General features: G+C 59.3%; 2 protein-coding genes across 11 annotated transcripts in view; one reads left to right on the top strand and one right to left on the bottom strand.

Annotated features, from left to right (window-relative positions):
• LOC121359824 (myomegalin-like) overlaps positions 1-5,307 on the top strand; it is a 28,573-nt gene extending 23,266 nt beyond the window's left edge. For 5 of the 8 annotated variants that reach the window (XM_041479065.1, XM_041479059.1, XM_041479062.1 and 2 more), the window contains 15 exons: positions 42-277; positions 512-563; positions 835-1,052; positions 1,215-1,409; positions 1,951-2,172; positions 2,327-2,458; positions 2,565-2,684; positions 2,774-2,951; positions 3,033-3,157; positions 3,373-3,474; positions 3,616-3,803; positions 4,029-4,172; positions 4,248-4,386; positions 4,485-4,531; positions 4,752-5,307. In XM_041479065.1, the coding sequence (XP_041334999.1) occupies positions 42-277; positions 512-563; positions 835-1,052; positions 1,215-1,409; positions 1,951-2,172; positions 2,327-2,458; positions 2,565-2,684; positions 2,774-2,951; positions 3,033-3,157; positions 3,373-3,474; positions 3,616-3,803; positions 4,029-4,172; positions 4,248-4,386; positions 4,485-4,531; positions 4,752-4,784 (2,131 nt within the window). In that variant the 3' untranslated portion in view covers positions 4,785-5,307. The remainder of the gene's footprint in view (positions 1-41; positions 278-511; positions 564-834; positions 1,053-1,214; positions 1,410-1,950; positions 2,173-2,326; positions 2,459-2,564; positions 2,685-2,773; positions 2,952-3,032; positions 3,158-3,372; positions 3,475-3,615; positions 3,804-4,028; positions 4,173-4,247; positions 4,387-4,484; positions 4,532-4,751) is intronic. The other 3 variants (XM_041479060.1, XM_041479064.1, XM_041479063.1) reach the window with 3 other exon arrangements.
• Positions 5,308-5,502: 195 nt separating this feature from the next.
• On the bottom strand, positions 5,503-12,554 carry PRKAB2 (protein kinase AMP-activated non-catalytic subunit beta 2). 3 transcript variants are annotated; one of them, XM_041479066.1, is made up of 8 exons: positions 11,809-12,554; positions 10,401-10,578; positions 9,991-10,157; positions 9,083-9,176; positions 8,392-8,512; positions 7,082-7,215; positions 6,740-6,808; positions 5,503-6,389 (listed from the first exon to the last, which is right to left on the bottom strand). In XM_041479066.1, the coding sequence occupies exons 2-8, from the start codon at positions 10,560-10,562 to the stop codon at positions 6,312-6,314; spliced, it is 825 nt and encodes a 274-aa protein (XP_041335000.1). In that variant the 5' UTR covers positions 10,563-10,578; positions 11,809-12,554; the 3' UTR covers positions 5,503-6,311. The 3 variants fall into 3 exon arrangements, with proteins under 3 accessions (XP_041335000.1, XP_041335002.1, XP_041335001.1); XM_041479068.1 differs by having other exon boundaries at positions 8,398-8,512; positions 11,809-12,550; XM_041479067.1 differs by lacking the exon at positions 11,809-12,554 and adding an exon at positions 10,911-11,742.
• Positions 12,555-13,185: the final 631 nt, after the last annotated feature.

The following is a 13,185-nucleotide window of genomic DNA, read 5'->3' as shown; positions in this document are numbered from 1 at the left end:
CTGGCTGCCCTGTGAACACCCTGCTTGCCCATCTCTCCTAGGAAATACAACTCTTTGATCCAGGCACAGGCTCGGGAGCTCTCCCACTTGCGGCAGATGCTGCGGGAGGGCCGCGGGGTGAGCCGCAGCCTGGCCCAGCACCTGCGGGATGCCCTGCGCTCCTTCGAGGACCTCCTTCGGGGCACTGACATCGACTACTACCTGGGCCAGGGCTTTCGGGAGCAGCTGGCCCAGGGCAGGCATCTGGCTGAGAGACTCAGTGACAAGCTGGGCATCAGTAAGCACCTCTAGGGGGGCAGTGGGGCTGGGTGTCATGGGTGTGTGATGGGTCAGGAAGGGATGCTTTGATGGGTGAAGAGCAGGAGACACTCTCACATCATGTGCTGTGTGGGTACCTGCTTTGGTTTGTGCTGTCCTGTCCTGCTATGGCTCTGTGTGGGGCCAGGCATCCTGGGGCATGGAGACATCCTGGGGCATGCCTGACTGGCTCTTCTCTCGCTTGCTTTTTCAGGAGATCGACAAGATGGGGAGGATAAAACCAGTCATGAACTCCTGGCACAGAGGTACCTGTTCCCAAGGAAGTCTTTGTGGGATGTGTTGGCACGGGCATCCTGAGGTCTATCACTACTGTTGGGGTGGGGGGCCAGGGTGCCCTTGGGGTCTCTGCCTCAGGTGGATGTCCTGGGGCTGCCTCTGCTCTGGGGATGGCAAGCCCCATGGGCACTCTGTGTCTCTGAGCGGCCTTGCATGACTAGCGGGACATGGCACGTGGGGGATCATGTAGGAAAGGGCTGTGGGAGTCAGGTCAGACCTAGTGATGGGCCCCCTCCTCAGGCTCAGCCGTGAACTCCAGGAGAAGGAGAAGGTGATTGAGAGCCTGGAGGTGAAGCTGCAAGAGCGCTCTGAGTCCCCAGGTAGTAGCTGCCCACCCTCGGAGTCATCCCACTCTGCCAGCAGCTCATCCTTCACCTCCGAGGGGCTGGAGCCCTGCTCCGATGGGGATGCGGCCAGCGAGTACAGCCAGTGCCACGAGGAGCCTGCCCAACACGCAGGTACCACACGGTGACCAGGGGTCACAACTGCAGTTCCTCTGGACACAGGGACTTGGCTTCTCGAGGTGTGCCAGGGTCCCCAGAGCACCAGGGAGGAGGAGTCTCTGCCAGGCTGAGCCAGAGCCACTGTGACACCTCTCTCCATCTCTCTCCTGTCTCCAGGCCTTCACTTTGACTCCTTGTCCAAACCCGTTAGTGCCCCCCTGCCTGCCCTGGCCCCCGGACTGTCCCCCTTCCTCCCTGCCGGGGCCCCTCCTCCTGCGGCCCCGCCACTCCTGGGCTGCTGCGGGAATTCTGTCTGCTCCCTGGCTGAGGCACAGCAGGAACTGCAGGTGCTCCGGAGGCAACTGGGAGAAAGTGAGCACACTGCCTCTTGGCTTGGGTTTGGTACTGCCCATCCTGCATGCTGTGCTGTGACACATCATACCCCACCCTCTCCGACCTGCATGTCCTGCCCTTGATCTTCTCCTTCTTCTCAGGGCTATGGCTTTGAGGCTGGGTTCCACTGCTCTGGCTGGGGGACAGTGGGAACATATGGCTTTCACGTAGAGAGGACCTGGGGGGTTGGAGGGACCCATCCCAAGACAGCATTAGCCCTCGGTGTAGACTGGCATATTCCAGGTTTTCTAGGAAAAGGCTCCTTTGGTAAGGTGTTGTGTAGGAGTGGGGCTGAGACCTTCCACCTTGTGTCACGTAATCATCAAGTCCTGGGAGAGTCCCTGCTCCTCAGGAGGAATAGGTTTGGTTGGGACACGAGGTCAGTGATGGGGGACACTGGACTGCACTGTTGTGCAGAGCAACAAGTGGGGGAAAAATCAGATGGAGGGAGTGTGCTGCCCCGTTCTTCCTACCTGCTCATTGTCCTTCTCTTCCTTCCTGCTTTGTCCTGTGTGTGCAGGTGTGACACTGCCCATGACATCAGCAAAGCCCACAGTACCACTGGGCCCCTTTGGAGAGGGCAGCAAAGCCCCAGCATCATTCTGCCGACATGGAGCCCTGCAGGGCCCAGCTGAGCTCCCAGGGGCCACCGACACCCGCGGCCTCTGGGACGTGCCCCCGCCCGGCCAGCTGCTCTATGGGGCCCTGCCACCAGGGTACCCCTCTGGCCAGAAGCTGACAGGTATGGTCCATGGTGGAGAGCCCAGGGCCATCCTGCCTGCGGGTGGGGTACTGGGAGGAGATCCAGCACCACAACAGCTGTGGGACAGGGCTCTGCTATGGAGAGAGGCAGGCACAGCCTTTCCTGCCCTGAGCTGTGTCCCTGGTTGTGGCAGGGGCAGAGTTGCTGGAGGAACACCTGGTGGAGATCCGCAACCTGCGCCAGCGCCTGGAGGAGTCCATCTGCACCAACGACCGGCTCCGGGAGCAGCTGGAGCGCCGCCTGGCCTCCACTGGCAAGGGCAGCGGTACGGGGCGCACGGGCTGAGGGGCCAGGCCTCTGCACATCCCTCTGCTCACCCCGTGCACAGCGGGGCCCTGGGGAGAGAGACTCAGCGCTGGTCCCCTCCACAGGATTACCCAGTGATGTCTATGCCCAGACACCGGAGCTGGGGCTGCAGCTGAGCAGGGAGAACCAGGCTCTGCATGAGGAAAACCGGACCCTGCGGCTCCAACGTGACCACCTCTCCCAAGGCAGGGCTGGGCTAGCATCCTGGGGCTGAGTCCCAGAGGGCACTGGCTGAGTGGGGTGCTGCTGACACCTCCGTGCTCTCTGTCCTCAGAGCTGGCACGGGTGCAGGAGACACTCGTGGCTGCCTGCTCCCGGGCACGGGAGGCTGAAGCAGAGCTGGGCCAGAGGCGTGGGAAGCAGCGGAGGCTGGCAGAGGAGCTCTCCGAGTGCCAAGAGAGCATCCGGCAGCTCCGGGATGAGCGGCACTCTCTGCAGGAGGACAACAACAGGTAAGGTTTGGGGCACTGTGGCCTTGGGGCCACAGGACTGGGAGGGATGACTGGCACCGGACCCATGTGTCACCTCTGCAGGCTGCAGCACTCAGTGACGCTCCTGCAGCAGCAGAGTGAGGAGCAGCACCTGCTCCTGCAGACCCTGCGTGCAGAACTGCATGTCTACGAGAGCCTCCCTGGCCCCTCTGCTGAGACACGAGCAGGTATGGCACCCGTGCATGGCATCCCTGCCCAGCTCCTGCCCTTGGGGGGCCTGGCCCCTCTGCAACCCTTGGGTGGTCCCAGACGCTTCTCCTGGGGCAGCAGGTTGCACAGAGCGGCCCTGCTGGCAGGCAGAGAGGGAGGGAGGGCAGGACCCCAGCAGCCTCAGGCACAGAGCCACATCTACCTACAGGAGCTCAGATGTTTCTTGTTCCAGGCTGCTTCCCATCTCCTCCAGTGCGCGATGTTGGCACTAACTCAGCAGCTCCCCTCCTCTCCCCACTGCCCTCCGGCACGTCGGTGCTCCGACGGATGGACGGTGGGTTCTGCTGAACTCGTGGCAGCACCCTTGCTGAGCAAGACTGGAGAGCTCAGAGCAGAGTCAAGTGCCCGGGATGGGACAGGGTGGCAGTCGAGGGCAGCGGGCAGTGGTCCTCACCTAACCCAGCTTGCTCCGCAGAGCCACGCAGGGCAGACGTGCTGCTGAGGAAGAGCGAGGGACTGACGGGGGCTCACATCGTCGGCCGCCTGGACACGTACCGAGCCCTGGAGCAGCACATCGTGGAGGGAAAGGCCTTGGCCCGGGAGCTGATGTGTCTCACACGCCCAGCACTCGGGCTGCCCAGCTGCCCGCTCCCGGGAAAGGAGGTAAAGCGTGGGCAGGACGGGGCAGGCAGCAGCTGGGGGCCAGGTCCTCAGTGTACCGTGCATTACGTGGCTCCCGAGCCCAGAACCAGCTCCAAGGGCTGCAGGGGCAGCTGGAGGCAGGGAGCCTCCAGCCCAGGGAATGCTGCTGGCACTGCCCCGTACTCCCTGGGTACGGCGGGATGGGGGTGCCGCAGCAGCACCTGCTCCCGCACCCTTCTCCCGCAGGCCCGGGGATGGACGGGCACGGGGCAGGGGCACTTGTGGGGCAGCGCCAGCACCCTGCACGGCATCCTGGAGGAGTGTGTGTCCCTCCTCACTGCCTTCTGGAGCACCGTGCTGCCCGTGAGCCCTGCCCAGCACCAGGGCAAGGTGAGCAGGGGCTCGGGGCCGGCAGGGCACTGGGGCCGGGTGCTCACTGCTCCTCATCCCTCTCGTCTGTCCCAGGAGCAGGTGCTCCAGGGCGAGATCGCGGCGCTGCGGGCCCGCCTCTCCGAGAGGGAGGATGCTCTGCAGAGTACGGCCAGGCGGCTGCGCACCACAGCGCAGCTCAAGGACAGCATGGAGCAGTTCATCGTCAGCCAGTGTACGTGCTCTGGCGGCACAGCCAAGCTGGCCTGGTCCCACGTGCCCCATGTGGCTCCGTAGCACGGACCTCACTGACCCCATCTCTCTCTCCTGCAGTGACCAGGACCCACAATGTGCTGCGCAAGGCCAGGACAAACCTGGAGGTGAATTTGCCCTGACAGCCAGGGGTGGGTGTCCCGGTCCTGATGCCCTGGGGATGGACACAGATGGCACACACCCTGTGGTGGCTGTCGTGGAGTGCTGAGGACTAGCTGGGTGAAGCGTGTGGGGGACACATTTGCTTTGTCTGTCCTCAACTATCATGTCCATGTCCCCAGGGCACAGTAGTGCTCTTCCTTATTGCCATGTGTCATCTCTTGCCAGGTGAAGGCCCAGCAGGCCCTGCCTGTTGCGTGAGCCCCGTGCAGGGCAAGGAGCAATGGCCAGCATGGAAGAGCCCACTGGCTGCTGAGCCGAGCCATACCAGAGGGCTGAAGTGGACCCTGTCCCTGCTGCACTGAAGGCCAGGGTGAAAGGGGTCTGGGGCATCCAGTGCTACACAGTTAGTGGGTTTGGGCTGCTGTGGTGGTTGCATGCCCTCCACCAGCCTTTGCTTGGCATGGCAGCAGCAGCTGCTGGCTTGGCCATCGTCTGGCCCATGCTTCAGCACTTGCTCCCTTCCCCTCTCAGTGCTCAGAGTGGGGTGACACAGCCCCCACGCTGAGCACACCCTGCCCTGGGACCTGGTCCCCTCTGTAACCCTGATGAGTCCCTGTCCCTGCTTGTGGATGTATGTATATGTACATAGACAGAGGTATTGGAAATGTGTTTTGGGGACTCCGCACATGTCGGGACCCCAGCGCAAGAGGAAGATGTAAGAAATGCCATATTCTGTTCAGTGGCTGAAGAGTCCCCAATAAAGGTTTCCCTTGGGTTGTGATGTTTCTGGCATGCCTGTCTCTGCAGCTGTGCTCCCCCTCCCCAAACCACGTGCAGCACAGGGTGCCAAAGGCCCCAGGTGTCCCCAGGGGGTGGCTCTGTGCCCTACCCTAACAACCCAAGGGCAGCTCTGCGCCGCACTGGGTGCTCCCTTTCCTCCTCTTCTAGACCCCCTCTCCAACACCAGGCAAGCAGCACCGAGAACAATAAATACTGTAATAAATAGAGAACCCCCTGTCCCACGGCACTGCTGCAGCAGCAGGCGGTGCAGCCAGGGTCCTGGAGTGCCTGCCCGGCTCTGCTTTTCCAGGGCATGTGCCGGTGCCCCTCTGGCTGTGACAAAGTCAGCCCTGTCCCACAGCAGCAGCTGATGTTGGGGACAGGGCGTTGCAGTCCTTGATGGTGCTCTCACAGCAGCAGGTAGGAGTGGCTGTGTCCAGATGTACTGTCCATCATGCTGGCTCGATGCTGAACCTCGCAGAGGTTCAAAAAAGCTGGGGGGGGCAGCCCCACAGCCAGGGCTGTGGAACAGGGGGCAAGTGTCAGGCTGGAGTGTCACAGAGCCCCTGGCAGACAAGGTGGCCTTGGAGATTCAGCACCAGGGCAGCAGCACAACCTTCAGAAGAACAGGATGTGTTCCTGGAGCCTGGATCGGGTGCAGTGCCAGGACCACCTTGAGGCCCTCACAGGCTGGAGGAGACAGGCAGGGTGAAGCCCTTTTCGTGTTGGGCGTGAGGAAGGGCTGGTCTGGTGAGCAGCAAAGTGGTCCCAGAGACTCACAGAAGCCAAGGGAAGCTGCAGGTGGGTGGAAACCAAAGGCTGAACCACACCGGTAGGATGGGACAGCGTCACAGGCCCCAGCGGCCCTGAGCTTGTTGCCGGGGCCCGTGTCCCTGCCAGGTTGGAGGCTGAAGCCAGTGGCTAGTTGTCACACAGTCCCGTGGCCCAGTGTGTGCAGACAAGCGGCATTTGGTGTCCTGCGTGGGGAGCGTGTGAGGCCCCAGCTCAGATGGGCTTGTACAGCAGCGTGGTGACGTACTTCTTCTTGTAGCGGTGTGTGGCACTGAGCACCATCACGCCATCCTGAGGGAGACAGCGTCAGCATGTGGGGCCAGGGCACCCCTGGGGCTCAGGGAGCTGCCCCAGCCTGTCCCTGCTGTCCCCAGTGCCCCAGCCAGTACAATACACAACAGGGCAGCGGGGCAGAGCAAGCGCAGGGTCTGATACATGCTTAGCTCCCCCACGCTGAGGGAGGCAGCTGAAGGGAATTGTCAGGAAGTCACACCCTCTGCCCCTGTGCGTGCCACCCCTCACCAGGCAGCCAGCTCTCATCTCCACCCCCCAGCTGAGCAGGTTCTGCTCCCTGCAGGTGCTGCAGGCTCCTGGGAGCCACAGCAGCTCCTCACCTGCAGCCTTGCAGGACCTGCGCTTACCTTGATGGAGAGCGCGTAGAGGTGATTGAGCATGACATGGTTGGGCTCGGGCAGCAGCGCTGGGTCGCACTAGGAGGAGAGGAGTGTCACAGGGGAGCAGCAGAGCCCTGACCCCCCAGCCCTGCCAGCACAGGGAGCTGCTGTCTCAGGCAGCTGGAGCTGCCACCGCCTCTGGCTGTTCTGAACAGCAACAGAGCTCAGTTAAGCACCAGAGGCCAAATCAGTGTGGCAAATGGGAAAAGTGATGCTTTTCCTAGGAAACAGACCCCAGGCTCCCTGCAGACAGGACTCCCTTTCTGACACCAGTGTGGCTCTCTCAGTGGGCACTGTGCTGGTACACACCGAGATGTTGGTGTCCTTGTTGAGGATGACCTGGAGGAGGTGAGGTGGGAGGATGGGTGGGGATTTGAAGCGCTCCTCGGGCCGGTATACGTACATCTCCTGGCCATAAGGTCCTGGTGGGGAGCTGGATAAATCTAGAGAGAAGACAAAGGCACAGACATGAAATGACTGAAGCAGGATGGGCGAGCATAGAGCAGCTCCTAAGAAGCTGAGAAGAACTCAGCAAGGTCTTTCAAGCACAAACATCCTCCACAAGCCATGGGCACGGATCTATTCTATAGCAACAGGTCAGCCTTTTCACAGCAGAAAAAGCAGCTGGGCGAGCCCGTGGCAATTCCAAGCAGGGCTGTAAGCTGGTACATGCGCTGACACAACACAGGCACCCCATGCTACCCATCACAAAACCCCTCAAGCACAGCTCTCAGCTCAGCCAGGTCCCTCTCCCTGCAGGAAGCAGCTGGCTTACTCCAGAGCTGTGCCCTCAGCAGCAGGGGCATAGGGAGCAGCTTGCTCTAGGTGCTGCCTGATGAGGAGGTCCAGGGAAGGCAAACAGGAACTCTACACTGAGCAGCTGTTCCAAACATGGGAGAGACCTCGGGAGCTCGTGCTGGACTCCAGCATCTCCCAGACACATCTGATCTGAACCTTTGGGAACAGCCAGCCCCAGAAGGGCTCCATCTCCTTGGGCTGCTGCTGCTTGCTAGCTTCTCTCCAGCAGAGCGTCTCTTGCCCAGGCTGGGAAAGGACATGGAGCTGAGCTGTACTTGAGATGGGGCTGTACCAGGGACAGACGGACAGACACACAACTGAGCTTCCTGCCAGCACTTCACACTGAGCCAGCACGACCAGTGCCTGTGTGGTAACCTAACCTGCTGCTGTAACACAAGCAGACAGGGAGGTTTGCAATGTGCTAGCACTGATACAAATTACCTTGGCATGAAAACCAAGAGTAGCTGCTGAAAATAAACTGGATCCTGCTATCACCTAGCTTGTACCCTGGATCAGATGACTTACAGTTGACCAGACAGAAAGGGCTGATGTTCCTGGCATTTCCCAGTCTGAAATGGCTCCCTCAGCCACGCACTGCAGCAGCTCTGCTCTGGGATGGTGCTAGCACAGAACAAGTTACACCAAGACAGCCCCTCCAGAGGGCCAAGGCCTCAGCTGTGGGCTGAGGAGGACACGCTGTCCAACACTGCTCACCCGCAGTGAAGGCCCACACCTCTGCCCAGGGTGCACCAGAGCAGAGAGTCTCGGAGCAGAGGAGGTGGAAAATAGCACATGCAAAGCTGTAATGCCACAAAACTCACCCCGACCTGAGGTTTCTGAGCTTTCCAGGGAATCCACCTTCAATGCATCAAACACCTCGAAGTCAGACTTCTTGACGTGGATGAGGTTGTTTATTGTCCCCATCTGGCTGGTAACCACAGGCTGGAAAGAACTGGGTAAGAATCTTCCCGTGTTCACCTCCAACTGAGGCACATTCAGTGCTTCCTAGATCTTCCCAGCCCAAGCTGTCTTTGCTGTAACACTACCTCTGAGCACAGGTGGCTGGTGTCCCTCTCTGCCCAACACTTGTAGATCTCTGCTGTTCACCCTGGGAGGATTTTCCTTTATCATAGGCTCCTACATCACCTCCTGTTTCCATCCTCCATCCTGCTACATGCCCATGGGTAGGTGTGTTGTCCTTCCCAAGCTGCTCCCACATGATTCAGTTTGGAAGAGAACCTGTGAGTGCTGACCTCATGGCCCATCTTCCCACTGACAATCCTCAGTGGGACTTGAGGGACTTCTGGCATTTCCCTGCCCTTTCCCAATGCTTCCCCATAAATCATGACCATGTCCAGAGGCACCAGCCTCTGAAAGGAGTCAGGGGATGGAGGTGTGCCTTTTGTTTCAGGAGATAGTCTCTGCTCTTCCTGTTCCCCCTCTCCTGCAGTTACATCCTGTCTAGTTCCCTGAAGAAGACAAGATCTGCGGGGATAAAGCTTGGAGCATTACCTCAGATGGGTCGTGGACCCACTGGCCATCCACAAAAAATTTGTACTGGTGCTCCCCTTCTGGAAGGTCCAGGATAGCAACGAAATCATTGTGGCTGTGCAGAGAGAACAGATGTGCAACAGCATCAGCCTGTTGATGTTCTGAATGCTGCTCTTCCAAGGGGCCCCAGGAACCAGCACTGCCCAGCCCCTCTACCCCAACACCTTCATGCAGGCTCAGGCTTGCTCATCATCAGTGACCCAAGGCATGGCCACAACAGGCACGAGCATTCCAGTGCTCGTTTGAGCATTCTGTGGCTCAAACCCCTGGCAGCCCAGCTGCAAGTGGCAGTCTAGCCCTCTGTGCCCTGAGAAAGTGGATGTGACAGACACCCTGTGCAAGACAGGCTAAGAAGAACAGGACACAGCAGAACAGGAGCAAGTGGGACAGCTCTGTTTGTCAAATCTGAAATTGAGATAAAGTCATTCCAGATTAATTGCTAGAGTCCTTCACGAGCTTCCATATAAGTCACAGATGTGCTGCAAAACATCATTAGGGCAGAAAGATACGTGAGGGACAAACAACTAACACCCACTGGCACCAATACAATTAGGCATGGGGTAATGCTACAGCCAAGGGAAGAGCTGACAGCTTCCAGAGGACTGCTGCATACCTGGGCAGGGCCCTGCTGCCAGCACTGGCTGCTGTGTGACATCCAGCTGGGCATGCAAAGTGGCCCATCCTGTCCTGTCCCTGTTTCACAACTTCCTACTGTCCCTGCAGCACCACGCAGGGAAGGAGCTGACTGTGTATTTGCCTCAGACCCACACAGTTTGAGTGAAGAGAGAAAAGCCAAGAGAGCAAAAGAAAACATTCTCTGCACTGGAGCAGACATGAACATAGAGTAAATGACTTGAGGGACTGTCTACCTCTTGATGAGTGGGATCTTGGTGCTCCAGTTGTTGAAGGATCCGGAGATGAAGACCTCCTTGCCTCCATCAGCCCAGCGTATGACAGTTGGACGAGCCTGTTGGGATGGCTTCACTGACTCCTCCAGATCTGGCTGCCATGACACAAACTCCTTGTCCCCAGGAATCTGGGCAAAGAAAACCAGAGAGACGTAACCGAGACACAGAGACAACAGTGAACACATTCAGACAGCTGGTTTCTACACCTGGCCTCCAGCAGCCCACCTGCACATCACACACAGGAGCACCACAGAGCTCTTCCAGGCCCCCAGCTCCCCAGAGACCCCTCGCATGGCTGGGAACACAGCCCCACACAGGCAGTGTGCTGAGGCTCCGAAGGACAGGCAGGGAAGGGAGCAGCCAGCCCCTACCTTGGAGTCATGGGAGCTGAAAACACTGGGGTCGTCGGTGCTGCCCACCATGATCTTGTGCGGGTGCTCCTTGGCGGGGTGGGAGGCACCGGAGCCGTCCGAGCGGTGGGACTTGGAGCCATGGCGCTCCCCAGACACCCGCTCGCTGGTGGTGTTCCCCATGGCAGCTCAGCAGCCCCTGGGAGGGAGACAAAACAACACTCTGCCTTTGCCCACGGTCCTGGCAGCAAGAAGAGGAGCAAAAGAGCCTTCTCCCAAATGTGTTTTGCCAGTGGAGACGAACGGCAATCCTAAAAAAGGCCCCAAGTTCATTTTCACTACCAAGTTTGGGAGCTGAATGGGAATTCAACAAACAAGACAGCTTGACCTAATTATAGCCACATCCTTAAGAACCATCATTCTAGTTAAGCCGGTAATTCTTAAGATCCAAAACTAATATGACTTCACATGTGTCCCACATCAGCCCTTGGAAGCCAACAGAATAGAGCTGATGGGAAAAATAAAGCCAACCTTTATCGGCAAGTCAACTGCCTGGCGTTAACAGAGCCTCTTTCACAGCCCTGCAGTCAGGCTCTACAGACAACCCAGCAAGAAAACAGCCAGGGAATGAAAGTAGCAGCTGTTTTACAGTCCCCAACAAGTCTCCAAGAGCTCACAGGCAGAAGAGCAGAGCCTTGTGCCTGCAAAGGCGACAGGGAGCATTTAAAGTGTCCAAATGGAATCGCCCAAGCTGGAGCTTGTCCAAGGAGCAGGGCTAATGCTGTGGTGTCTGCAAAAAGCTCAGCTCTCAGCAGCATTCGCTTATGATTCACCAACCAAGTCACCGTGTCAGCTGCAGCACAGCACAGCGAGGAGGATCATTTGTTGTGACCTAGCCAGCACCTGTCCGGCTGTCTGGAGGGACACGGTGAGGGAAGGGCAGCCCTGGCCACCTCAGTGTCCCTCTGCAGCTGGAGATGGGCCCCATCCCCAGTCTCACCCAGCTCAGAGAAAGGAAAACAGGAGAACTGACCGAGCCATGAACAACTACACACCTTTTAGGATAAACAACAAAGCCACTGCAAGCTACACAGGACTCTTCGGGCCTTACTCTCTTTCCAGGAGCCGAGATGGACTGGGGTTTTTGCCCACTTGCAGGCTTATTTTGCAGTTCTCAGCTTACTGTGGGCTCTGCAGAGCAAGCAAGGGGACAGCCAGCCTTGCTTCATGTGCTCACTTGTGACATTTGGAGGTTTGTTTAAAAGATCAAGTTATATGAAGGGTGCCAAGTGAGGCTGCCAGCCAAAGCCAGGCTTTAGAACATTATGGAGCAATTACTACAGTATTTCTTAAATCCTGAGGGCTAAAAGGAAGCTCAAGTGGGCAGCTAAGCCAAACCCCCACCCCTCTCAGTGCAGGTCAAGTATACCTGAAGATCCAGGTCAAATGAGCTACACCTCTTGTTCTGACATCTTCCCCCTGTGCTCTGCAGAGGCTCAGACAGCTCCTCACAAAAACTGCCCCAGACCTGCTGTTGAGAAGTTTCCTCTCCAGTATCTTCACTAAGGCTCCCTTGCTTCTCATCTGCAGGGAGGAAGGTGGGAAAGGCTGAACTTCCCTTGTAGCAGGACAGACCTGGGAGATACGTGCAGGTGTTAACAGGTGTGAAGCTTCCCTTTCTCTTCTCTAAAAAAACTCCAGTCCCTCTGTCCCTTACAGCTCATGCTCTCCAAACACTCCTTGAGGCTCATCCCAGGCTGTGGCTCCTGTCTGGCGTGTGCCATCTGAGTTCCCTGCATCACACACACAGGCACCCGGCCTGTGCCAGGACAGGTCTTTGTGCACAGCCTGCAACACCTGGCTTTGCTGAATTAACTTTCACAGCTCAAACCCTCCTGCATCCAGACTAGCCCTAGTAGCACTGGGAGATAGTGTGACACAGGTACACCCAAGTCATGGATGGAAATGCTGCCCACAACACAGCCCCAGCAAAGCTCCACGGCATCTCAGCACATCCACTCTCAGTCTGGCAGCAAGCCCCTGCCAGCCGCAGCCCACAGCAAGGTGGCTGCCTGCCTGCCCCATCACCTTCCGCGCCAGCCCCAGCTTCTCATGTGAAAAATGACAAGCGAATTACACCCATTCCCCTCCCCGGGATGTGCCACGCTTGCTGCATCTCCCACCCGGCCAGAGACCGCGCTGGGAGCACTGGCAGGCAGCCCGAAGGGGCTTCTGCAGAGGGACGGGGTCTGTCCAGCAGCACCGGGAGCACTGGCAGGCATTCCCAGGGGCTTTCAGGAAGGAATGGGGTCCAGCACCTCGCCGGGCGTGTCAGCCCGGTGCTGGGGTGGCCCGGGGGAGCCTGATCCGCCCGGACCCTCCCTCTTTGGAGACGGGAACCAGAGCCGAGCCCTGAGCTCGCCGTAAGGTTAAGGGGATGAGCTGGGAAAGCGGGGGCGGAAAATCTCCCTCCGAGCGGGCAGGGCTGGGGCTGGGGCTGGGGCTGGGGCTGGGGCTCTGCTGGCTCTGCTCGGCGGGGGCGGTGGCGGGGCTGTCACGGCGGGCTCGGCCCACGGGCACCCGCGGCTCTGCCCTGGCCCGAGGGAAGAGCGAGACACACCGGCAGGGCCGGGCCCTCCCGAGGGGCTGCCAGACGGGGTCGGCACCGCTGCGGGGTCCGGGACACCGCTACACCGCGGGGACGCGCAGCCACGCCTCACCCACCGCCTCCCGCAGAGGCGCCTGGGGGGCCGCCACCCTCACACCCACCCACCCGTGGCACCCGCCCCGCCGTCCCCGAAGATCG

The sequence above is a fragment of the Pyrgilauda ruficollis genome, unplaced genomic scaffold, assembly GCF_017590135.1.
Source record: "Pyrgilauda ruficollis isolate IOZ18807 unplaced genomic scaffold, ASM1759013v1 scaffold47, whole genome shotgun sequence".
Lineage (NCBI taxonomy): Eukaryota > Metazoa > Chordata > Aves > Passeriformes > Passeridae > Pyrgilauda > Pyrgilauda ruficollis.
Note: the sequence above shows the minus strand (reverse complement) of the source record. Positions and strands in the feature narration are given on the sequence as shown.